The 23,794-nt window shown below is 56.9% G+C and overlaps 11 protein-coding genes across 11 annotated transcripts; 6 read left to right on the top strand and 5 right to left on the bottom strand.

Annotated features, from left to right (window-relative positions):
- Positions 1–340: 340 nt before the first annotated feature.
- On the top strand, positions 341–619 carry PHYSODRAFT_518462 (hypothetical protein; the record flags this gene model as incomplete). Its single annotated transcript, XM_009535480.1, has 1 exon — positions 341–619. The coding sequence occupies one exon, from the start codon at positions 341–343 to the stop codon at positions 617–619; it is 279 nt and encodes a 92-aa protein (XP_009533775.1).
- A 2,081-nt stretch (positions 620–2,700) lies between these two features.
- On the bottom strand, positions 2,701–3,319 carry PHYSODRAFT_519908 (hypothetical protein; the record flags this gene model as incomplete). The annotated part of the gene is made up of 3 exons (XM_009535479.1): positions 2,701–2,878; positions 2,922–3,049; positions 3,116–3,319. 3 exons carry the CDS (start codon positions 3,317–3,319, stop codon positions 2,701–2,703), a joined length of 510 nt encoding a protein of 169 aa, XP_009533774.1.
- A 390-nt stretch (positions 3,320–3,709) lies between these two features.
- On the bottom strand, positions 3,710–4,136 carry PHYSODRAFT_417793 (hypothetical protein; the record flags this gene model as incomplete). The annotated part of the gene is made up of 2 exons (XM_009535478.1): positions 3,710–3,875; positions 3,946–4,136. Coding segments are annotated over 2 exons (357 nt in total), but the record flags the coding sequence as incomplete, so codon positions are not given.
- A 629-nt stretch (positions 4,137–4,765) lies between these two features.
- Positions 4,766–4,987, bottom strand: PHYSODRAFT_519152 (hypothetical protein; the record flags this gene model as incomplete). The annotated part of the gene is made up of 1 exon (XM_009535477.1): positions 4,766–4,987. A coding segment is annotated over one exon (222 nt), but the record flags the coding sequence as incomplete, so codon positions are not given.
- Positions 4,988–7,563: 2,576 nt separating this feature from the next.
- Positions 7,564–8,394, top strand: PHYSODRAFT_355318 (hypothetical protein). Its single transcript, XM_009535476.1, has one exon. The coding sequence runs from the start codon at positions 7,673–7,675 to the stop codon at positions 8,288–8,290; it is 618 nt and encodes a 205-aa protein (XP_009533771.1). The 5' UTR covers positions 7,564–7,672; the 3' UTR covers positions 8,291–8,394.
- A 261-nt stretch (positions 8,395–8,655) lies between these two features.
- On the top strand, positions 8,656–11,772 carry PHYSODRAFT_304700 (hypothetical protein; the record flags this gene model as incomplete). The annotated part of the gene is made up of 3 exons (XM_009535475.1): positions 8,656–8,816; positions 8,899–8,975; positions 9,047–11,772. The coding sequence occupies 3 exons, from the start codon at positions 8,656–8,658 to the stop codon at positions 11,770–11,772; spliced, it is 2,964 nt and encodes a 987-aa protein (XP_009533770.1).
- A 446-nt stretch (positions 11,773–12,218) lies between these two features.
- PHYSODRAFT_450315 (hypothetical protein) lies at positions 12,219–12,644 on the top strand (the record flags this gene model as incomplete). The annotated part of the gene is made up of 2 exons (XM_009535474.1): positions 12,219–12,470; positions 12,537–12,644. Coding segments are annotated over 2 exons (360 nt in total), but the record flags the coding sequence as incomplete, so codon positions are not given.
- Positions 12,645–13,390: 746 nt separating this feature from the next.
- PHYSODRAFT_264618 (hypothetical protein) lies at positions 13,391–14,587 on the bottom strand (the record flags this gene model as incomplete). Its single annotated transcript, XM_009535473.1, has 1 exon — positions 13,391–14,587. One exon carries the CDS (start codon positions 14,585–14,587, stop codon positions 13,391–13,393), a length of 1,197 nt encoding a protein of 398 aa, XP_009533768.1.
- A 1,956-nt stretch (positions 14,588–16,543) lies between these two features.
- PHYSODRAFT_355317 (hypothetical protein) lies at positions 16,544–17,621 on the top strand. Its single transcript, XM_009535472.1, has 3 exons — positions 16,544–16,659; positions 16,985–17,128; positions 17,288–17,621. The coding sequence occupies exons 1-3, from the start codon at positions 16,570–16,572 to the stop codon at positions 17,375–17,377; spliced, it is 324 nt and encodes a 107-aa protein (XP_009533767.1). The 5' UTR covers positions 16,544–16,569; the 3' UTR covers positions 17,378–17,621.
- Positions 17,622–18,202: 581 nt separating this feature from the next.
- Positions 18,203–21,485, top strand: PHYSODRAFT_518796 (hypothetical protein; the record flags this gene model as incomplete). The annotated part of the gene is made up of 7 exons (XM_009535471.1): positions 18,203–19,270; positions 20,014–20,062; positions 20,086–20,224; positions 20,297–20,671; positions 20,793–21,066; positions 21,182–21,272; positions 21,361–21,485. 7 exons carry the CDS (start codon positions 18,203–18,205, stop codon positions 21,483–21,485), a joined length of 2,121 nt encoding a protein of 706 aa, XP_009533766.1.
- A 379-nt stretch (positions 21,486–21,864) lies between these two features.
- PHYSODRAFT_548714 (hypothetical protein) lies at positions 21,865–23,486 on the bottom strand (the record flags this gene model as incomplete). Its single annotated transcript, XM_009535470.1, has 2 exons — positions 21,865–23,042; positions 23,136–23,486. 2 exons carry the CDS (start codon positions 23,484–23,486, stop codon positions 22,053–22,055), a joined length of 1,341 nt encoding a protein of 446 aa, XP_009533765.1. The 3' UTR covers positions 21,865–22,052.
- Between the last annotated feature and the right edge of the window lie 308 nt (positions 23,487–23,794).

Below are 23,794 nucleotides of genomic sequence, written 5' to 3'. Positions count from 1 at the left end.
CGCGGCATGCTCGCCACCATGTTCATACACAGCAGTTCGTCATGGCCCGTCACATGTGTGAATGGCGTTACAGCAACCATATGACGACAACACGACAGAAATTAAAGCAACCACAAGGCTAAAGCAACCCTAAAACCAGCTGGCACCCGGTAATTTATTTTAAATGACGCGTATATGACAGGGACACGTCGCCCTCGTCATGGTCTTGCCACATATATCTCTAAATTTAGACACGTCGTGGTGGCGTCTAACTGATGTTCTCTACACAGCAATACGTGAAACACAGGACAATATGTGTCCCACATTTTCGACACTTACCAGATTTTGAGCGACAGCAAAAATGGAGAAGAAATCGCTGGCACATGAGCTGGTGCGCGCGAGAATCGCCGAGATTGCACTCCTCAAGAAGAAGCTGGATGAGCTTACCGAGCATCTGGAAAAGCTTCTGGCAGCGCAGCTACAAATCCAAGCCCTCGTCGAAGATCGCGAAGAGAACAGCTATGCGTTAGCAGCCGTCTTGGGCGATGAAGGGGCCGACCAAGGTGGTCTCACCGCAGAGGACGACGCTGTTTCCCTCGATGTTCTACTGGAGCTGGCGGTGCGAAAAATGGAAGACTAATGCAGCATAGACTCTGTATTTAAAGGTAAATACAGACTGTGGTGTTTCTCAGAGCTGGTTCTGTAGCTGCTGATGAATCTGGCTAGCTTTAGCGACATCGCGTTCAGAGAGATGACGTTCTTGGGAGTAACACATGATGACCCACAGCATTTTCAATCGCATCACCTTGACGTCGTTCTTGGAAATTCTAGAAAGTTGCATCTGCAAGTTCCCCGTAAGATAGCTGTGGGCTTGGGCTACTACCATTACACCACAGCTAGCAAAATCAGGTTGTTGAGGGGCACAGATCCACTCAATCGGATCGAAGAAAAGATGGCCACGGGGTAGCCCCTCCTTTCCTTCATTTTCTTTGTCTTTCGGAATTCCAGTCCACACGATTTCCATTTCATGGTGATAGTCATCATCAATGAGCGGCTCGTACATGTAAACATGCACCCGAAGCTTGCTTGTTTTTGCCGTGTAGCGTAGGCGAAGGATAATTACCCCCAGTGGTCTGCGTGCAGATTAACGGGGTGGATAATAAAATTCGTTGCTGCAAGTGCTGTCTTAGGGAGACTTGGCCATCCGATAGCCCATGTCAGTGATGACAGCACATGGCACTTCCCCACCGATCTCGCAAGGGTCTCCAAGCAAAGTCCACAGGGCTATCATTTAGCCATCCACGACAGATCCCTCCCACGATGTTGTCAAAGCTGATCAGGACTTTGTTGGAGAGCGTCACAAATTCAGTGCGTAGCCGACTTGAAGTAAACTTTGAGATAATTTCGTTCGCTAGACCTTGGTGCCGCTCGGGAACAGCATCACGCGGTAGTCCTGCAGTTGCTGTCTCCGCAGCGAAAAGATCCACGATGGAGTCAACTTTACGCCAATCTTGCTCCAGCCACTTTCGGTCCTTCAACCATGAGGTACACTTTGCCTTGATCGCGTAGAATCCTGTTAGAGCACCTCGATATTGTCTAGAAACATAAGCATGTTAAAGCAACCCTATTAAATCAACCATATCGCTAAAGCAACCATACCCGCTAAATTTCCACAGTTTTGGATCAATCGCCAAGACGACGTCGAGAACAAGTCCTTGCTTCTTGGCCTTTTCATCCAGTACAATTGGCTGCTTCTCCTTCTGGGTAGTAGTCGTTGCTGCCTGCATTGATAGGGCGAGGTCTTGTGGAATTACAAATGTGTGCATGTAGTCCGCAGGTCGTACAATTTCCCAATGACAATCAATCTTCCGAGCTCTTAGATAGGCATCCTCCAGCTGAACAGGATACTTCGACAGCATCTCCATCACGCGCTTCAGATTTGAGGTGTTTTCTGGCCCAAATCAGGAACTGATCCAAAGTCACGGCAAGTTCAGTGGGGTACTTGTGAACAGCAAGACGGTCGGCTTTGAGACTGATCGTAGTTTGCCTCAGCTGTTTCGGAGTTGACCTTGACTTTCCTTGGCTTGGTGGCTTAGGAACTCTAACGACATCGACCTGGCGCACGCGCGACTCTGTGTCAGGCTTCGTAGAGCTTGAAACCTTGTCACACCTACTCATTCCGCAGCTGTCATGAGATTTCTCGTCGATCGGGGATCGAATTGGAGATGACTGCGAAAGGTGAGTGCGTTGTGTCGGTAACATACTTTCGTCGGACTCGTAATCGCCATAATTCATGGTCATGAGGCTGCTTTCCAATGCGTCCATGAGCGTCATAGTCCCCATTGCCTCCACGGGGTCCAGAATGGAGTCTGAGACAGGTTCAGATACATCTTCTTCTTGCTTGCTATCTTCAGCAGATTCTGTAGAACTCGGTTGGGGGGTAGGGTTGACACGGTTGAGCCCTATGTCGATCGTTTCCTTCCAGGCACTTAGCTCTTGGTAGAAGTCTGCACTAGACAAATCTGACAGGTGTTCCAATAGCGGTTCCAGCATCGCTTTTGCGTATGCGTATTTTTCAGCTGAAGACAATACAACCTGGTTTGCCCGTTCACCTCGCCGTAGCCGTACGTACGCAACTTGCTTCCTGGCTTTGGTTGGCGAAGCGTTACCCCCCGCAGCATAAAGTGGTTGTTCTGGTTCAGCCCCAGTGTCGTTCGGCAACTATACTTTCGGCAACCTTAACTTGGACATCTGCACAATTGGCTGTAACATTTCCGCTGCAGCCGTCAATTCGTTTTTCACTTCCAAGGTCTGGTACGTACTCCACCGATCATGAATTGCCATAGCTGGAAGCAGGTTGAAGTCATGCCCCTCGCGTGCTAAGTGCATAAGATGACGACTGGTAAATGGTGACTGCTATAAATAGACAAGTACACGTCCACTCGACATCGTGACAGCGACAGGTTTGATTCCCGCAATAAATTTTCCATTGTGAAGGACTCGACGCTGTACGCTCACAAGTCGCATCTGCCATGAAGTTCACAAATCGTTCCCACTCTTTTCTCACTTTCTCGAAGATGTCAGGGTACATTCGAGTTGCTACCGTCCGGAGAAACATCGGTATGGTTTTAGGAACGGGCGAAGTCGAATGGTGCTGCGCGATGACGAACCCGATCTGCTGAGTTATCATGATTTGATGCTGCACCAAGCCCGCAATAGTCTTGTCAATTCGTGTCTTGTGCCCCAACAGTATTTTCACTTGATTCCAGTTTGACTCGATCCTGTTCGTTGTAGTATTCCCAGCCGTGAAAAATTTGCTGCGAGCAAAGTTCGCCCACATGTCTCGACACGAATCGCAGTTCTTTTTAAAGTACGAGAATAAAGCTTGTTTCTTGTTGTCTTCGCAGTATTGCTTCAATGCACCGTAACTAGAATCGTAACCTGTCTCTGTGACGCTGCATATGGTTTGTTTTCCAAAGTTAGCGTTACCACAAGAATCATAAATAGAACCTGTTGCGTACCTGTACAGCGTTTTTATCATCAGGTTGAGTAACTCGTCGCGTTCAGACACCTTCAGCTTGTATGGGGCCCGCTGCATCACCTTCTTCCAGTACGAAATGGCATGGAATTGACATAGTAAAACTTTCGCAGCAGGAAATAGTGTTTTCAGCACCCTCCACTCAACGAAATCTTTGTCGATCACGATGGAGGATATCATCCGCCAACTTGGGTTCTTCTCTTGGAAATACTCCAGGATAGTTGTCATCATCGGAGCTCGTTGGTTGAGGCATATGAAGTCTACAACTGGGAACCCTCTACCAGTAGCGGTTGTGACGACCAGACTCCCTGATATATCCAACACACAACAGTAGAAAATCACTTTGTTAATAAGGTTGCTATATCATCGATATGGTTGCTATAACTACGCAAGGTTGCCGTAACAAAGATAAAGTTGCTATACCGAACAACTCATACGCACCCAAGTGATAGCCCAAATTGTTCGTGCCGTGAGTGAAATCCATCGTAAGAGTGTCGCCCCAGCGCTCGAACATCAACTTCTGCACCTTTGTTTGCATCACGATACCGCATGTCACGTCCATTTGGTCTTGAATAACAAGGACGTCACTACCGTCTAACTGGCGGATAGCTTGCAGCATGTCTTTCAAACGGGCCTCCGCTGCGTCGTGCCCCATAATACTGCGGATCAGATTACGGGTCTGTTGAGGTGTTATTTTGCAGCCTAGCAAACACACAAAGCGCGAACAGTAACGTAAGTATCACTTCAGCATATCATATATAAAACTACGCACCGATTCTCTCATTCAGGAAGTTCGTGATGTGCTTGGAAGAAACACTCGCATTCGTTAAAGTCTTAACATCTTCCGAGATCTTGCTCGTCCAACGGAAATGTCTTTGTTGTCAGGTACAACGATGCTTTCGTTCGGGTGGTCGGGTGCGTGTGGGTAAAGTTCTGATTATCAACAGCGACATGTGAGAAATACTAACAAAGCAAACAAATACACGAAAAGGCAGATACCTCGTTTCTTATGACAATTCGAAATTTGCCATTTTCCATCCGCTGAACGGTTGGTGTCATGCGTGCAGGACACCCGCAATGGTTGCCTTTTCTATTGCGATGTCCCTTGGAGCGCGACGCTTGCGAAACACCGTGTGTACAGCGGAGGACCTTGTGACTCCAATTAAAACGTGAAGGGATTTGGTCCCGATGATTGGTGCATATGAAAGGGGGTTTCGTTAATAACTTAAATTTCTCATCAAACAGAGGTCACACATACCTGTTGTACTGATTTCGTGTCTCCGAGCTTCGTACTCGAAACTTGAGGTGGTGCTTCTGCTTGTATATTTTCAAGTGTGCGTTGAACTTGCTCCAACTCTTGATAATCGCTGGGGTAAAGGGCGGAACGGGGTTGATAATTTCTTCGCGCTCCTCGTTGATCTTCCGCAACTCGTCAAGGTGCTTGCTTGATCGCTTCCGCGGTATGTACTGCTTGTTCCGCTTGGATAAACGTGGGGCCGAATCAGCGTCGACAGACTCGTGAAGCTGCAGCTCCGCCTTACGCTTTTCCGCGAAATGGGCTTCATCCCCAGCAGAAAGCTTGCATTTGGCCAGAGCGGTATCTATCGATTCCAAAGTGAATGTCAATATTAATGATAGCGCAACCTTTTTGCTTAAAGCAACTTTAACGATAATACCTGGTGTTTTCTTGTGTGCTGTGGCTTTCTTTCTCGGCTCGGGGCTCTGTTTGCGTGTCCTGCGTTCTAAACAAACTAAGAAAATACACAATACATTATCAGTTCAACTCAATAAGTATCAACAATGATCCAAACGAGTCTTACCCGCTTCTGCTTCGTCTTCTGTGCTGGATTCTCCGTCGTCGTCTGCCTCCTGTTCATCGTCACTCGCCTCCTCTTCATCGTCGTCACCGTCCTCTTCATCGCTATCGCTCTCCTCGTCATCATCGACCTCTTCTTCGTCTTCCTCCTCTTGGTAGCAATCCTCCGCCTCTTCGTCGCCGTTGTCTTCCTCATCATCCTCATCCAGAACAAAGTCTTCGTCTTCGTCGTCGTCTTTTTCAATCCCGAGAGCGGCGTACATGTAGTTTAGCTCCTCGTTTACGTTCCGCAGCTTTCGGCCTAAACAATACATACCGACAGAATTCAAACAAAATGTGAGGCACGTAGATACTCTCGTTGCCACCAACATGGAGCATACTGATTACCGTTTATAATGGCTCCCCCCGCAGGAGCCATCGGTCCCCCCTCGCCGTTTGGTGCTTGACTGATTCGCGAGAGGTGCGTGCCCCACGTGGCCTCCGTTCAGCAGCGCGATTCTTAAAATGAGCGGCTGTGAGGTGGCGCACTTAATGGCATCGTACCTAATCAGAAGCGCACTTTAGCGTGATTTGCGTACCTAAGGGCTTAATGGTAATTTAGACATTTAAATTTCGCTCGTAATTTTTGAAATCCCTAAAAGCAACCATACATGTCTCAGAATGGCTAAAAGCAACCATACTTATGGTTGCTCTTACCACTGCCCACATGTGTCCGAAAATTCGAGAATAGACCGACCACAGCCTTGAGGAGCTCACTTTACAATCGGATCGGTAGATAGGTAGATAGACAGGATGTTCGGAGGAGACGCCGCGCTGCCCTTCTCGCGCCACTCGGACGTGCTGCACGGGCCCGTGCCCGCGGACCCGACGGAGCTGGAGAACCTGGTGGCCGAGATCAAGCGCCGCGGCAACGCCGCCTTCCAGCAGAAGGCGCTGGAGGAGGCCGAGGTGCTGTACACGCGCGCCATCACCGTGAACGAGAGCGACCCGCTGCACAACCAGCACATCTTCTTCGCCAACCGCTCGGCTGCGCGCTGCTCCATGGGCAAGGCAGCTCTGGCGCTGGAGGACGCCGAGGCCTGCGTGGCTCTGGACGCCACGTACGCCAAGGGGTTCTTCCGCCAGGCGCAGGCGCTCGTCAAGCTCGGCCGCTTCAGAGAGGCTCTGGCCGTGCTGGACAAGGCCAGGACCCTCGAGCCCAGCAACAAGTCGGTGACGACGCTGTATGCCAAGGTGCAGGAGATGGCCAAGAAGGAGAAGGAGGCCCCGGCCGCCCCGACGCCCAAGAAGGTGGTGACGCGCGTGGAGGTGGCGCAGAGCAGCAGTAGCAGCCCCAGTACCTCGACCAAGGCGCCTGCTGCTGCTGCTGCTAGCTCGACGACCGTCGTGGATGACGACGCGGAAATTGTCGGCCACGTCCGCGGCTACAAGAAGCTGGCGGACGGCCGCGTGACGACGTTCTTCAACAACGAACTGACGGAGGAGGCCAAGCAGCTGATCGGCGACATCGCCCCCAAGAAGGTGGAGGACCCCAACAAGGTGCAGATCAAGAGCGTGGACGGCGGCTCCGCATGGAACCAGGGCAACACGTTCGAGGAGAAGGACATGACCTCGTGGGCCAAGGCCAAGCTGGAGAAGATCGTGTCGGGAGTGTCGGCCCCGCTGGGCTCGGGCGATGGTGTCGTGACCTCCCTGGAGGTGTCGGACCTCGAGGGCGACGCGTCGATTGCGGTGGTGCGCGGCGCGAAGCGCTACATCTTCGACTTTACGTTTACGCTGGCGTGCACGCTCAAACAGGGGGAGAGCTCGGTGGCGGGCGAGCTCAAGTTCCTGGACCTGAGCTCGGACTGCGGCGGCGACTACGACGTGGAGGCCGTCGTTCCGTCCCGTTACCATTCGGAAGGCGGCAAGGCGCTGCACGCGGCGCTCAACTCGTCGTCGTCGCCCTTCCGCAAAGCGCTGGCAGCGGAGCTCGCCAAGTTTGTGGAGGAATACCACACGTTCTAAGCGCAATCTACTATTACTAGTAATACACACGCATTTCGATGTCGCTAGATAGATGAATATCACTGGAGGGTCCGTACACACGTATGCCAGGCTGGCTGCGTACAACCAAGTTGCACCGTGCAACACGTTGAAGTGAAATGGTGTCATCTTTTAGACACATGTACCACGTTAATGGTACACGACCAAGGACTGGCGAGCGCTCATTGCATTGCCCGAAAAGCTCCACAGGACTCAGCCGACGTCGCTGCAGTTGATCACTCGACTGCCCGTTGCTCCTGTCTCCTTCGACCGCCCAGCACAACAACCCCCTTCTATCTACTGTAGCAGCGACGATGTCGGCTGTGGACGTGGCTTCCTCCTCCTCACCCGTGGAGACGGACGAGGCCGGCAAGACGATGGTGGCCATGGGCGGCATGCAGAACATGGCGTGGGCCGCCGACACGTCCAAGTTCGGCTTCAAGATGCTGGTCAAGATGGGCTGGTCGGCCGGCAAAGGCGTGGGCAAGAACCTGCAGGGACAGGCCACTCACGTGAAGATCGCGCGCCGCTCGGAGAACCTGGGCGTGGGCTGCAGCCTCAAGCAGGCGGAGGTGCAGGGCTGGTCCGAGACGGCGGGCGGCTTCGCGGACGTGCTCAAGACGCTCAACAAGTCGTACGGCGGCAGCAAGTCCGGCTCGGACGCCACTGACAGCTCGGACGAGAGCTCCAACGGCAAGACCAAGAAGAGCAAGAAGGGGAAGAAGGCCAAGAAGGAGAAGAAGTCCAAAAAGGAGAAGAAGGCCAAGAAGGACAAGAAGAGCAAGAAGGCTGGGGCCGAGAAGACCACCGTCTCGCGGCGGCTGCACTACCGCAAGCGCCAGACCAACAAGGACGCCAAGAACTACGGCGCCGCCGAGATGGCGGCCATCCTGGGCGTCGCCTCCTCCACCTACCAACCCGCCGCCGAGTAAGACTACCTACCGTTCAGCCGAGCCCAGTTCTCTTGAAGCGCACGCCACGAACGCGCGCCTGTGTTAATGACTATTTAGAGCCTTTCGGGCCAATACATAGCAAGCTTCCATCCACGCGCGCGGCTCCTTGGTCCATGACCTCCAGTATCTCATGCGCCCAAGCAGTCTGCTGAGAACGCATACGCATGTCAAGGCTGCGGTTGATACTCGTGCTGTATTTTGAGTCTTGTCCGAAATAGTGAACTGTCATTATGTATCGGGTGTCAATACCTGCGAGACCTGATATTTACGGCCACTGGTTGTGAAGAGCCATTGAAGCATTTGCCGTTGGCCAGCAGAGCAGCGAGAGTAGGCAGGCAGGCACCATGGCGAGCGTGTTCGTGCGCAACCTGCCGTTCGGCGTGACGCAGGAGGAGCTGGAGCACGTGTTCAGCGAGATCGGCCCCGTCAAGAAGATCGATGTCATCAAGGACAAGGGCAAGCGCAAGAGCGAGATGCTCACGCGCGGATTCGCCTTCGTGAAGTTGTACGTGCTGCTGCTGGACTCTGCAATGTACTGCACCATAGGGTACTGACGCGGTGCGCTGCTGCTACTGATAATGCTGCAGCGCTGTGGAGAGCGACGCGGCGGTGGCCGTCGAGAAGCTCAACAAGACGGACTTCCAGGGCCGCAAGATGCTCATCGGTGCGTGTGCCACCTCCAGCTCTCGAATCCGACCGACACGTGTGACTAATGTAGTGTGATGTATGATGCAGACTACGCGATGGAGAAGGGCAAGCGCCGTGGACTGGCTGGAAAGAACAAGCCAGCTCCCGAAGAGAAGCCTGCAGCTGCGGCGGAGCACGAGCAGGTGCAGGAGGACGTCGAGATGGATGAGTCCGAACAGCCGGAGGAGGATAAGGAGAAAGCGAAGAAGGACCGCAAGGCTGCGAAGGCTGCCAAGAAGGCCGCCAAGGCGGAGGCGAAGGCCAAGGAGGAGGTTGAGGAGACGGCTGCCAAGGCTGAGCCGGAAGAGAAGGCAAAGCCGGCCAAGGTTAAGCAAGATATGAAGGCTGAGGCGGCCGCTGTCCCCGAAGCTAAGGCGCCTGCGAATGCTGGTGCTCAGACGAATCACGTGCAGAGCGAGCGCAATGCGCGTCGTCGTCAGCACCGTGAGTTCTTGCGTGAGGTGGAGCGCCGCAAAGAGGAGCAGGCTAGCGTGGAGCAGAAATCCGTGCTGATCTTCGGCTTGGGCGCCGATGTGACGCAGAAGCATGTGCTAAAGAAGGCCAAGAAGGTTGGCGCTGTCGAGAAGGTGGAGCGCAAGGAAGAGGCTCGCACTGGCAAGTCGTACGCTCTGGTGCAATTCAAGACGACGAAGGACGCAGCGCTGGCTGTCGCGAAGCTGGACCATCACATTTTCAAGGGCTCGGTGCTGCAGGTGAAGAGCGCAGCCAAGGCCGTCGTGGCCGATGATAAGGCATCTGCTGGCAAGCCGGGCCACCCGAAGCAAGCTGCCGAGGCCGAGGGATTGCGTCTCATCGTGCGTAACTTGGCTTTCCAGACCACGGACAAGGATCTCGAGAAGCTCTTCGAGGTGCACGGCCCTCTGTTCGAGGTCCGTGTCGTGCGTATGCCAGTGGAAGAGGACAAGAAGAAGAGCGAGGAGGGAGCGGACGGAGAGTCTAAGGCTGAGCCTGTGCTTGGTCGTAGCCGTGGATTCGGCTTTGTCCAGTACCGCGATGTGGCTGACGCGCGCGCTGCCGTGGAGAAGCTCAACGGCACGAAGCTCAAGGGCCGTGAGATGATTGTCGATTTTGCTCTGTCCAAGAACAAGTACCTGGAGCAGCAGAAGAAGCAGGAGGAAGAGGCCATTGCCTCCGCTGCCCCGGAAGGCGAAGACGAGGACGACGAGGAGGCTAACAGTGGTGATGAGGATGAGGACCAGCTCGAAATGGCTACGGATGATGAGGTAGATGCTGCGTCCGATGCATCGGACGATGAAGATGAAGCGGAGGAGGAAGAAGAGGAATCCGCCCCAGCCCCCAAGGAGGACACGGAGGCCCAGCGTGACCGCACGCTTTTCATTCGGAACCTTTCCTTCCAGACTTCGGAGGACGGACTGCGCGCGTTCTTTCAGACGTTTGGTGCGGTCGAGTACGCCCGTGTTGTGTACGACAAGGGATCTGGACTGTCGAAGGGCGTGGGATTTGTGCGCTTCAAGTCGGCTGACGTGGCTGCTGAAGTTCTCAAGCGCGGCGAACAGCCGCAACTTGATGACAAGAAGAAGCAGAAGGAGAACCTCTTCACGCTGTCTGCCCTGGCGGATGGTGGCGATGATGCCTTGACCCTGGACGGACGCCAGCTCATTCTGTCGCGCGCTGTTTCCAAGACCGATGCCGAGCACCTGGCTGACTCCAACGCCCGCGAGCGCCGTCGCCTGGACAAGCGTAACATGTACCTGGCGTACGAGGGCACGCTGAACGTGAACAAGATGGCGGACGCCGAGCTGGAGCTGCCGAAGATGGACATCGACAAGCGCCGCCGCGCTATCCGCGAGAAGAAGCTGAAGCTCCAGAACCCCATGTACTTTGTGTCGCCCATGCGTCTGTCGGTGCGCAACCTGTCTACTGCGCTGGACGACCGCAAGCTCAAGAAGCTGTTCCACGATGCGGCCACTGCTGGTGTGCGTGCTGGTAACGTGGACCGCACAGAGATTAAGCCCGAGTTGCTGCCGAAGGGCAACCCCACCGTGAAAGTCCGTATGGCTAAGGTGGTGCGCGACATGGAGTCGGCCAAGGCCGGCAAGGAGCCGCGATCACGTGGCTACGGTTTTGTCGAGTTTTCGGAGCACTTGCACGCGCTGGCTGCTCTGCGCGTGCTGAACAACAACCCCAAGTACACGTCGTACGCCGCTGGCCGCCCAGCTCCTGGTGCGCCTGACAGCTCGAAGTCGCGTCTTATTGTGGAGTTCGCGCTCGAGAACCACGGCAAGCTCAAGTTGCGCGAGAAGCGCGCTGCCGACGCTGCCAAGAAGCGTGAGGAGGAGCGTGCACTGAAGGAGGCGCAGGGTGAGGACGGTGAGGACGCCGAAAAGTCGAAGAAGAGTCGCGGTCAGCGCCAGCGTGAGAAGAAGAAGCTGCGGGCGCTGGCCAAGGCGGAAGCGAAGGCTGAGGGTGAGGAGGGCAAGCCGAAGTCCAAGAAGGCGAGCAAGGTCGTCAAGGAAGCCAAGCCGCAGCCGAAGAAGCGGAAACGCGCCGAGGCCCCGCAGGGCGACGCGGAGGCTGACGCTTTGGCCTCGCTGGGCTCTGCTGGAGCCACAAAGAAGGGCAAGACGCTGTCTCGCAGCCAGCGCAAGCACGCCAAGGAGCTGGAGAAGGAGAAGTCGTTTGAGGATATGGTGCGTAGTTACAAGAAGGAGATCTTCGGTGAAAAGCCCGTGGCGGGAGCTGCTTCCAAGGCGGACGAAGACGCCAAGAGTTCAAACCGTTGGTTCGACTAATCAGAAGATCGTTGATTCATCTCGCTACGCGTGCAAGTGTGTGTGGACGCGCCGGAGCTGGTCCCAGGACACGCACACACCGCACCACTGAGGCCGTTTGAACGGAAAATATAGACTGCTTGCATACTTGTATTCGTCTCCAAGTTCGACGGGTTCTGACCTGGTTTTCATCCCGCTGCATTTAGCCCTCGTCTTCGAGCGGTTTACGCTTGACCGAGCTCGCGTTCCTTGTCTCCTCAGGCCTTGAGCACGGATTGGATTCGACTAAAGCGACCAGGTGATCATGCTGTTTCGCATTCGGGGCCTGGCAAGCGGCGGACTTCGCTCACCCGGTCAATGAGAGCAAGCGCGATATCAACCACGAACCGCGATCCTCTCGTTCTGCTTGCCGCTGACATCGGATTGGCAAGCGCAACGGGCGGGGGGGGGGGGGCATGGGCACCGACGCGTGCGCAAACTCGTTTGCGTTCTTCAGCAGCTCGCCTCTAGTCGTGCAGCAGCCTCCGACGCACCGACTGCTGGTCGTCATTCCTGTGCGGCGCGAATGCTGCTCCTGGCGGTGCGACTCGAGCGCTCGTGCGACGTACTTCACCGCCCCGACGAGCACTACAACCGACCCGGCGCACGCAGGAGTAGACTACGTCGAGGCGCGTGGCGCAGTTTTGTTCGAGGTAGGGCAGCAGCGTGCCCAGCTTGCAGTGGAGGTCCTCCCAGCTGAGGACTGGACTAAGGAGTCTGGGGACTCGACATCGTCAACCCTGCAGCGCGCGTTTGCGGTCGTACTCGAGGCACCCGCGAACGCGTCGACGCTGCTCCGTGCATCGACTGAGATCGTCGTGGAGCAGACGCAACCGTCCAAGAGTACAAGCGTTCCTGCAGCAGCGCCAACGACCAGTGCGTCGTACACAGTGGTGGGGATCAGGACTGGTGGTTCTGGTTGTGTGCTGCTGGCTCCACGCGAGGCGTTGCCGGTTGCCGCGTCGGTCACGAGCTTTTGAGTACAAGGTGCTGCTACTGCCGCGACGAAATTCTGGGGGTAGTGAAGAGGCAAGGGAGACCAGCGTCTCACCCCGCGGCAGTCCAGTGAAGAAGAGCGGCATCCGACGCATGGGTAGACGCGTGAGCTCGTTCAAGAGCTGGCGAGCTGTGCTTGATCGCCAACGACAGGAGGCGTCGGACCCCGTCGTGCCCGAAGACGAAGTCGAGAAGGAGGCACATAATGACAAGCGCGACAAGGAGAAGGTGTCGTCGGAAGACGCCGAGGACGACAGCGAACCGGAAAGGGACCTGCGAGAGCACCTGGCCTCCATCCAGAGCGGCGGCGGGAGATGAGGGAGTGGTCTTGGGCGAGTGTAGTGTAGTGCAACCTTATTTATTGGCTTTGGCACACTTCTGGCAGCTGAAGTTGAAGTGCTCGATCGATATGGCTTCACCCCTGCTAAGTACGTTTCGCTGCACGACTGCATGTACTGAGTCATCCTTGTCAAAGGGGTGATGGCATCTTGACGGCAACAGCAACAATCAAGAGGCGATGAGAAGGATGATAAAGTGCACTGCACGGGATGAATTAACGTTAATGGAGGGAGCTGCGGGGGCTGCAGTGTAGGCCGCGGCCACCTTAGAGCTTGTTCTTGTAGAAGACGACCTTGCCGTCGTCCTCGACGAACTTGCAGTGCGTGTAGGACCGCCAGAGCGCGACGGGCACGGGCGTCGTGTCCTTGAGGTAGAACTTGCCCAGCAGCGGCTTGATGGCGTTCGTGGCCTCCTCGCAGTGGTAGAACGGCATCTTGGAGAAGATGTGGTGGCACACGTGCGTGTCCACGATGCGGTGCACCACCGAGTCGAGGAACGGGCCGAACGACCGGTCCACCGTGCAAAGCGCGCCGCGCAGCCAGTTCCACTCGCCCTCGCGGAAGTGCGGGATGTACGTGTCCGTGTGCTGCAGGTACGTGATAAGCACGAGGTAGGCGTTGACGATGAAGTAGGGCACGACGTAGAACTTGACCATGGTGTTGAAGGAGAAGGTGTGCACGAGCGCGGCCAGCACGGCCAGCATGGCCACGAGGAAGATGTCGCTCAGCACGATCATCCAGCGCTCGCGGTCGGCGTAGATGGCCGAGTACGGGTTGAAGTGGCTGCGCGACTTGCCCCAGTACTTGGTCGGGCCCGTGGCGTTGAAGAAGAGGTAGCCGGGCATCCAGCCCACGACCAGCATGTACACGATGCGGTAGAGCTGGTAGAGCGGCGAGTCCTCGAGCGTCTCGTTCCAGGAGCTGGCGAGCACCGAGCGGGTCACGGGCACGAACACCTCGTCGTTCTCGCAGCTGCCCGTGTTGGAGTGGTGCTTGCGGTGCGAGATGCGCCAGCTGTGGTACGGCACAAGCAGCGCCGAGTGCAGTACGAGGCCGATGAGGTTGTTGACGACCTCGCTCGAGCAGTAGGCCTGGTGGCCACACTCGTGCGCGATGACCCAGACGCCCGTGAGGTAGCTGCCCTGGAAGAACCAGTACACGGGCCACAGCACGTAGGCGGCGGCGCCCGCGCGGTCGATGAAGGTGGCCGCGTAGAAGAGCGCGGCGCACGTGAGCACGTTCTTGATCATGTAGTACGTGGACGTGACGAACGAGCGCTCGAAGCAGTGCTTGGGGATGGCGGCGCGCAGGTCGCGCAGCGAGAAGTGCGGCAGCTCCAGCGGCAGTGGCGCCGGCGCGCCCTCCACGTGCGTGTAGCCGGCCTCCGCGAGCTGGCGCTGCTTGGCCTCGCTGTCGGTGGCCAGATTGGCGGCCGAGTCGGCCTCCGGGTTCAGGATCGCCATGGCGGAAGGCGGAGAGGCTTCGGGGTTTCGGTGGTGGTTTGCAGGCAGGGAATCCGCAAATGACGAGGGCCCCAGGTGGCGGACGTCGAGCTCGCGCACGAGAGCTTGTGCAAGCAGCGAGGAAAAGACGCGCGGCTCGATCCGGCGGTGAGTGGCCCGCAGGCCCCACACTGCCAGTACAGTATACGGCAACGCGCATGGGACGTCAGGCGTAGCGCAACCGTGATGTCATGTAGCTCTTGCGTCAGACTGCGCTCGCCGCCGTGCAATGCGGCCGAGCAGCCCGGTTTCTGCCCATCCTCGCGACCGGAATGGCTTGGGCGGCGTTGCTGCTGTTGTTGTGGTGGTGGTGGCGGCGGTGCTATAATAAACTTGGGGCAATGGAGTTGCTCCCCGATGTCCGTCGTGGGCGAAGGTGTTGGTGCAGTAAGTAGCGCGGCGTTGGGGCTGGATGGAGGTAAGTGAGCTGGCCCACTTCAATATGGCAGCACCACTGGAAACGTTAAATCCCATAGACACGGGCGATTTGCTGGACGTGAGCTGGGGCTCACGGTATCCACACACGATGGAGACCCCCCCCCCCGCCTTACCACTGCCTCATCGCCATGCACTCGCTATCCGTGTGTGGGATTTGAGATCCCATGAAACGTCCTATCCCCGACGCTGCGAGGAATGGCGCATTCGGCTTACTGTAGTTGATGGCACAGTTGTGATGCCATGACTAGACCGGCGAGGGCGCTGACCGGAAATCGACGATACGACAGATAATGCGTGGATCGCTCTAGGGCGCCCAGCCAGGAACAAACTGTCGTTTGTTCCTGGCCTGTCGAAGCAAACGCGCCACAACGAACCCGGCGAGAGCACGACACCACAGCTCTGTAGTTACCTGTTGTCAATGGCAATGGCAAGCATGAAGGAGTCCTAGACTGCAATCGAGTGCAATGATCTCCGCGAGTGCTTAAGTGGCTGCGTCGTAACCGCTCGACGTTCGCCATGGACAGAGCGGCCAGGAACGGCCACCTCGAGGTGGTAAAGTGGCTGAACACTTTATGAATCGCATTTCGTTGGCAAAGTCATCACACTGAAGATACCAGTCCAGCTAAACTTGACGAAATCTGGTGATCCAATTTACGCTCTCAGCGAGTCTTCCATCCCTACAATTACAATGCCGCGCAGGAGCAAAACAAGAACGACTAAATCTGCGTACCATGGTGCAAGGAACGCGTTTTGATTAGACCCTTTCCAGGAGACCCCAACAGTGGCATCTCGATACGAGGCGAGCTACGTACAGCCATTGGGACCGCCACCGGCTTCGGCGATGCTAACCTGGCTTAGGACATTCCAGACGTACAATGGACTCAATCCCAGCAATGGCATCACCAGAGACCACATCAATTAAAACGATCTGCCCTGCTTATCCCCGCGGCGACGACGCTTCTTCCCCTGATAAACGCATTTCTAGCTGAGTGCTTCAGTGAGCAATCCGTACGAGCAAGTTCTTGAAGTAGACACTGCACACTAGCATTCTCGCTGAATGCAACTCATTAAACGTTTCATTGCACCTAGAACTTATAGTTTCTATTTATTTATTTTACCGTACGTGGCGGTCGAAGCCTACACACCAAACGAAACTAGGTTCTTTGAGTTGGTGGTGGTCTTGGACTGGAGAGCACGGTGCTACAGGAATCGAATCGGCCGAAGAAATTCTTACAACACAATATATTGTCACTATTTTGGGGGCGATGACCATTCTGAAACGCATTCTGGAATCTGAGCCGCGATAATGAATTTGTAACGTTCCAGATTCGTCTGGACCGCGGTCCGGACCGGTCAGGCGAACCGTCGGATTCGCACCTAGGCGGATGTCCGGCTCGGCGACCAACCAATGGACCAGCGGATGGTGGCCGGGCTGAAAGCCGCCCCGCCGCGCACGCAGCTCTTAGTTCGGTTCTTTAAGTCTTTCGGAAGCAAAAAACATCACCATGTCCTCCACTGGAATCGCCGTGGGCCTGAACAAGGGTTTCCCTGTCAACAAGAAGCAGGTGGCTCCTCGCCCCGCTTCCCGCAAGGGCGTAAGTGCAGTCAGCGAAATTCGATAGCGTCTGGCCAGCAACCAGCCGCGCCCACAGCAGCAGCAGCAGCGTAGCAGCAGCGTAGCAGCAACAGCAGCAGCAGCGTGATTGATACTCAGTGGGTCAAGCAGCAGCTACAGATCGAGGCAGTGAGCCAGAGAGCGAACGCGTCTTTGATATACGCCTACTGGACGCTGCGAGGAGCAGCTGATGCAGCTGCGCTGGAGGCCGGCTTGCTGGACAGGACGGCGACATACAGGGAATCATTGCTGCGGAGCGGAGCCATGAGCTAACGAGGCTGTTTGTGGTTGGTTGATGTGCGCAGCGCGCCGGCAAGAAGACCAAACTCGTGCGCGAGATCGTGCGCGAGGTGGTCGGCCTGATGCCGTACGAGAAGCGCATTCTTGACATGATCAAGAGCGGCGGCTCGTCGGCTGAGAAGCGTATCTACAAGTTCTCCAAGAAGCGCGTACGTATCTGTCTGAATGTGGCGGCAGCAGTAGCAGCAGCTCGTCATGCCTGGCTTCAACTTCCTCGGTTTAACCCATCTCATCTACTCAACGATCGATGCTAACGACTACCTATGATTGTGTCATTTGACTCGGATCGCTCGACTGCGTCACAACAGCTCGGAACGCACCGTCGCGCCCTGCAGAAGCGCGAGGAGATGAAGGCGTACTACGCCGCTCTCCGTGCCAAGGCCGCTCACCACGCTTAGGACCGAGAAACCGACACAGTTCCAGGATTGCGGAGATGAGGAGACCGACTTGTCAGTGGGTCGGGGCGGGCACGGATACACTCGACGGTGGCGTGATGTCCACTTGCCGACTGCTCTCGCGCATGGACTCTAAGCTCCGCTGAGAGCGGCGCTGTGCCTTGCCCGTTGGCTTTGGGCGGCTTCGTCTCCGTCGCTTCATTATTCGAAAATAAAGGATCGCCAATCACTGCTTCAAGCCCCTCGGCGCGTCCAGCGTGTCAACATGAGTCTGCTCCTTGTTTGTGTGAACGATACCAGCTACGTGGTCTAGAGCTGATGCACATTGGACGAGCAGGTGTATATCGGCGCAGCGGATCAATTCAGGTTGAAGTTGCCTCTGCTCCACCTGCGGCAAGTCTGAAGCGGTCTTGCTGTACAAGCACCTGTTGCGACTGTAGATAGCGCCGGCCGTTGCCCAGACCTGCGAGTTGCCCTCGCCTCGGCTCGCCTCCACCTGCTGGCAGTTGTGCCCCATTGCCGCACTTATAAATAGGCAGTAATCAGAACGTGTCTGGCCGCCGCGCCCAGCGCCGAGGAGGGGAGGAGGGCCTGGGGACGAGTGGAATCTTAGCGAGCCCTGCCTCCCACCACTCATCCCGCTGCTGTGCCGCGAGGCGAGTCGAAAACAAGAGCGAGACGCAGGCCACCCGAGAGCTCGAGCGCGCGCACGCCGGGAGCGCGTGCAGCTCCGCATTGGATTGCAAGCCACCGCCGCCGCCGCCAAGAAACGAACCGAGCCCGACGGGTCGCGACGCGCGAGTCCGCCAAGAATACGACCCAGCTCCAATGGGGGTCGAGACCAAGGAGCACCGACGCCGGATGCTGCTGCACTCGATGGCAGCGCTGGCTCGGCGCACGATAAACTCCGCTGCGGGCAGCAGCACTGCAACGGCGTTGCCAACGGCGGTCGCGACTGGCGGAGGCGACGCCGCCGTCCTTTCTGCAAGCTTGTCAACGTTGCCGTTGCCCCGCTCCGCGCAGCATGACGAGCCCGAGCCGACCAAGGACCCGCCTGCGGGGCCCTGCATCCTGCCCACTGCTCGTCAACCGCGCATCGCGCCGCTGCGGGCGTCGCCGCCGCTCAGGATATCCCAGTCGTCTCCGCGACTTGTAGGCGCCTCGGTGGTCGAAAGGGGTGAAGTTGCCAAATTCGATGATAAAGACGAACGCAGCGAAGACACCCGCCCTACGTCTGTTGCGAGCAGCAGCAACAGTAGCAACAACGCCAATGCCAGTGTGCTTACCAGACGCGCGACGAGTGCTCTGGAGAGCTCAAGCGACCACACGAGCGACGAGTCCATCATGTACGCGGTTGCTCTGCTCCGCAAGCTCCAGCAGCATGCCTGCGACAACGAGCGAGGAGAGGCTGCGGTGCAACGCGAGGAGCTTGACCAGATCTTGCATGGCTTCTCCCGTGCGCTGGAGACCGTGACCTCCACTTGGGACGAGCGGAGCGTTGAGAACACGATGCAGAAACTCTTCGACACGCACTCGAACGTGTTCGACGAGAGCATGCAGAACTTCTTCATCCAGAACTTCCTCCACGAGTCGGAGAGCGCCAAGACGTTTCGTACGGCACTACGCCGGACGAGCATGTTGCGTCGCTGTCTGCTAGCAATGTACCAGTCCGATAAGAGCAGCGCCGGTGGGAAGCGCAGCCACAGCATGAGTGACGACAGAGGGACGGCCGCACGCCGCTGGAGCGAAGCAGTGGCCCGGGTCATGAAGCAGAAGGAGGAGGAGCGCCATCGCTTCTCCATCGAAGTTTGCCCAGAGATCACCAATCCGTCCATCGTGCTTGCTGTCAAGAACGAGATCGCCAACGTCGACTCCTGGAACTTCGACGTGTTTGCGGTACGATACTGCCAGCTCGTACGGGTATTGTTTCATGTCCAGTGCTGATCTTGTGTCCTTACGCTCTATCCAGATTGCGGCAGCAGTCCCAGGCCAAGCTTTGTGCATCATTGGAAATGCACTCCTGGAGCAGTACGATTTTTGCTGTCACTTTCGAACAAGCAAAGCGCGCGTTCAATCTTTGTTGCGGCAGTACGTTTCCCCACTCGAGACCCACGGCTTGTTGTCACCTGAACACTAACCGTTCATCCCGTTCCGCCCATTTCCCACTGTAGTGTCCAGCGCCGGTATCATGCCCACCCGTATCATAACGGTATGTCGTCGAAGTTGCCTCCACGGAGCGTCACTGTTGGCCAGGGTTTACTGACACACACCAATTCTGTTTTGCCATTGATTGCAGCCGAGCATGCAGCCGACGTTACGCAAACCCTGCACCACTTTTTGTCTGTCGGAAACCTGGGTAGTCTATTCACCGAGCGAACAAAGTGCACAGCACTACTGGCAGCGATCATACACGACGTCGTACGTAGTCAAACCTCCAAGCTGTCCTGTATGCTGTTGTCTCCGCTGACGATGCCCTTGCTTACTGTCGCTCGTAGGGCCACACAAGCTACAGCAACAATTTCCATATCACCATCAACGACGAGTTGGCTACACAGTATGTGTACCGCTCCCCCCTGGAGCACATGCATTGCGCTCTGGCCTTCCAGTTGATGAAAGACCCAGCGTGCAATATTCTGCAGGGTCTAACGAAAATCGAGCAGCACGAGGTACGCGATTCAACCAGCAGCAGTAACAGCAGCACTCGGGAAAAGTGAGAAGGCAAACCTGGACTGATCCTTGTGCCTCCTGCTTCCACCTCCAGGTCCGGAACTTGATCACCGACATGGTGCTGGCGACCGACAACAGCGTACACTCCACGTACTTGGGCAAACTGGACAACCTTGTGCGAAGGTACAGAAAGCTCCACTCCAGTCGACTCATCTCCCTCCACGCATGTCCTAACCGGGCACTTGTACCCTGTAGATCCACCGAGGAAGGCTGGAAGGCGGCCGACCCGGACGACGACAGGCTGGTGCTGCAGATGGCGCTGCACGCCGCGGACGTGTCCAACCCGACCAAGGCGCTGCGCACGTACCTCATCTGGGCCGAGCGCATCCAGCATGAGTTCTACCAGCAGGGCGACAAGGAGCGCGAGCTGCTGCTGCCCGTGAGCATCGGCTACGACCGCGAGCAGCCCATCCCGCTCGAGAAGATGCAGGCGGGCTTCATCATCGGCATCGTGCGGCCGCTCTTCCTGTCGCTGAGCCACCTGCCCAGCGCGCGGCTGGACCACTGCATGGCGCAGCTGGACGCCAACCTGGCCCACTGGCAGGCCGAGATCAACCGCAATCTGCCGCCGTCCGCGAAGCCCGTCCCGAGCGAGAGCGAAGGCGTCCCCGTCGCGGCCGTCGAGAGCTCATAGCGGCTGCGGCAACTATCCCATAGGTAGGCTAGGACTTGTACCATAATGACTATGAAGCACTTTAACACCTCCTTTAAGTACGATGCGTCATTTCAGCCAATCACGAGACAGGCCCGTCCCCGCCTCTCGTTTTGGCTCTGCCCGGCCCCCTGCAGTCGCTGAAGCCCATAGGAACAACACCGCCGACAAGATGCTGAGCCTCGTCAAGAAAGTGGCGACCGCCGCCGGTCGCCGTACCCCCGCGCAGAAGCGCCTGATGAGCCACGGCCCGGCCCCTCCTGAGGGAAGCCTGGAGGCCAAGGTCCGCCACTACCTGCCGGAGGACTACCACGTAAGAAGAACAAGAAGAAGAGAGATCCTTGCTCTTTTGGACGAGGAGCTACGCATCGACCGACTGACCAACTGACTGACTGACTGACGCCTTGTGCTTCTGCTACCGACTATAGATCGTGCTGGCCACCCTGGGCGCCTACACGACGCTCATCATGCTGTTCAAGCTCAAGCCGTCCAAGAAGAAGGAGGAGGAGATCGTCATCCGTACGTGGCCAGCGATTGGAACTCTGGGATTATTGTTCTGTTATCTGACTTGATGGCCGACGCATTTTTATTCCGTTGATGCGTGCAGCCGCCAGCTCGAGCTCGACGTCGACGTCCATCCCGTCGCTGTTCGACGAGGAGTTCGACGAGTGGTCGAAGCTGCCTGGCAACCTCGACAAGTGGGAGAAGAGCCTCGAGACCATCGGCAACTAAGCTGCGAGCCTCTCGTGACGGATGACGCAGGCGGCGGTCGGACTTAGGTCAGCACTTTTCTCCTCCTGCGTGACACGGAGACAGTATTCCGTGCTGATCAAGTCAAGGGGACCCCGAGTTGAAATGAAAAGGCCCTGGCTGGGACAGCCTGCGCTAAGTGAACTTGTGTTGCCTTGTTCCCTCGCCTTCCATCCGTGTGTGTGCCCATTTGTCTGCGGGGTTTATTAAATAGCACAAACAAGAGATCCTGCTTACACTCTCCACGATGAACTCCTTGCAGCTCTCAGCAGCAACACTCGGTTGGACAACAACGGCGGTTCACACATTAACAGCATTTTGGTAGCCAGAGGTGAAGTGTCAGCTCAGCGATCGCCTCGTTGGAACGTTGCTCTAAAACTGCTGATTGCCACGCGAAGTCTAGCTACTTCAACTTGAGTCACAATTGAAACTGGGCAGCAAGCCAAGCCTGCAAGTCGAAGGCACTGAGTTGCAGGTACACGGCAATTATATAGCGAATTAAAAAGGAAAGACCTCGCGCGCGCCTGACACGCACGACTGTCAGCTCACTTAGTCCCCAATCGAGCCGAACTCCGGGGATCCGTCGCCACGCAGTCGCTCGCACAGCATCGGCTCGTAGTGGTCCCCGCCGCGGTCACTGCCGGTTAGTCGCATGAGCAAGAACCACGGCGCGTGGCCCTTCGAGTGGCAAATCGTGCTCTGCTCCAAGCCAACCTCACCACGCGGCCGGTGCGGGAGGAAAAACATTTTACCGCACCCCACCAGGACGACAAAGATGTCGCGCTGGTACGCGGTCGCCAGCGCCTCCAGCACGAAGTCATCTCCCCATGCCACACGCGAGTTATCCGGGTCATTGTCCACCGAGATGAGGCCGCGGCTACTGTAGTTGAGCCCGATGAGGAAGTGCGTGTTTTCGCCCCGGCCGACTCTCATGTAGTCGCAGTACGAGTGTGCGTCCACGATCGGCGTGGCGAACTCCGTGTACACGGCCTCCGCAGCTTTCCCCCACGAGTAGCCGCGCTTCTGGAGCTCCGCGCACTTGTCCAGCAGCATCTTCTTGTCACTCCTACGCGCCACAAACCGTCGCGTCTGGACGGGACTCACGCCCCAGCCGCCCTTCAGTGCAGGGTAGTACAGGTTCTGGATGGCCTTGTCAATCTTCTGCTGCTCCTCAGGCGAGCTGGAGGTGTAGTGCGCGAGGAAGAACTTCGTGGCCACGTCGCGGATCTCTTCGGGGGACAAAGGCTCGCACTCTTCCGTGTACAGAAGCAACTGCTCCATCGACAAGAAGAGGCAGTCGCCGAACGGCAGCACGGGCGCCAGGTACTTGACGCTGTAGGCCGTGTCATGCGGCTCGTAGGACACGCCGTCCTCTTCCAGCACGCGCAGCAGGTCGCGGCTGCTAGAGTCGATGTTAGACACGCGCTGCCAGCCCATGCACACAGTCACGGGACGGTCCACCACGGCGGGCCTGGCTGTCACGACGAACCGCTCCGTCTTGGGCCGCCTGGGGGTGAGCAGCACCTGCTTTGGTCGAGCCTGTTCAAGTACACATATCACACAACACAAAGAGACCCCTGTCAGTGTCTCTGCTGCTTCATCCGCAGCGGGGCGTGCTTCCCCCTGCCTCACCATTTGCTGGTACTGCGAGTACGCCAGCAGACGCGAGTCCAGCGCGTGCTGCGCGTCCATGATGGCCTCGCTGTAGCCGTCGTGGATCGTGATCTGCGTGGAGGCGTCCAGCGCCGGCAGGAAGGGCATGGCGACTACGGGCGCCTCGTCCTCTTCCACCGAGTCGTCCGAGCCCGCGTCGAAGTCCCCCGAGTCGCCAAACGTCGCGCTCCCGTCCGAGGACGACGTGGTGGGCGTCGCCCCCGCCGTGGGGGACGCCGCCAGCGTCTGCGAGACGTGGCAGGCGCTCGAGTCGCTCAGCTTCTGCGTCAGCACGAACACGTACTCCTTCTCCTCCTTCTCGTCCTGCATCGCTGCTGCTGCTGCTCTGCTTCAAATGAGTCTGAGAAAGAAACCAGCTCTTGTCGGGGGTAGGGTGCGATGTGACACACACGATAGGTAATTTCATAAATCAGTGGGACTCAAAATCAGTAGGCGAACTACCCGATCCGCGGAAATCGTGCCTCCTAGCGCTGGCAATCACAGCATTTTTTCAAGATAAAATCGGGGTATACGTACGTGAGCGGAGGTGCACGCAGTGCACGCAGGTGTGGACAGCTGCAGGACAACTAGGCAGCGCTCGTAGTCGTATTTCAAGGCGGAGCTGCGGCCTGATCATC

The sequence above is a fragment of the Phytophthora sojae genome (genome assembly GCF_000149755.1).
Source record: "Phytophthora sojae unplaced genomic scaffold PHYSOscaffold_8, whole genome shotgun sequence".
In the NCBI taxonomy this organism is placed as follows: Eukaryota; Oomycota; class Peronosporomycetes; order Peronosporales; family Peronosporaceae; genus Phytophthora; species Phytophthora sojae.
The sequence above is the reverse complement of the archived record's forward strand: the minus strand, read 5'-3'. Positions and strand labels throughout refer to the sequence as shown.

What these genes read in the sequence shown, in the direction of transcription:
- PHYSODRAFT_355317 (XM_009535472.1), top strand. Translation starts at nt 16,570, where the DNA reads ATGTCCTCCACTGGAATCGCCGTGGGCCTGAACAAGGGTTTCCCTGTC. An exon ending in GCCCCGCTTCCCGCAAGGGC is followed by an intron (nt 16,660 to 16,984) that starts GTAAGTGCAGTC and finishes TGATGTGCGCAG; the next exon opens with CGCGCCGGCAAGAAGACCAA. An exon ending in ACAAGTTCTCCAAGAAGCGC is followed by an intron (nt 17,129 to 17,287) that starts GTACGTATCTGT and finishes GCGTCACAACAG; the next exon opens with CTCGGAACGCACCGTCGCGC.
- PHYSODRAFT_355318 (XM_009535476.1), top strand. Translation starts at nt 7,673, where the DNA reads ATGTCGGCTGTGGACGTGGCTTCCTCCTCCTCACCCGTGGAGACGGAC.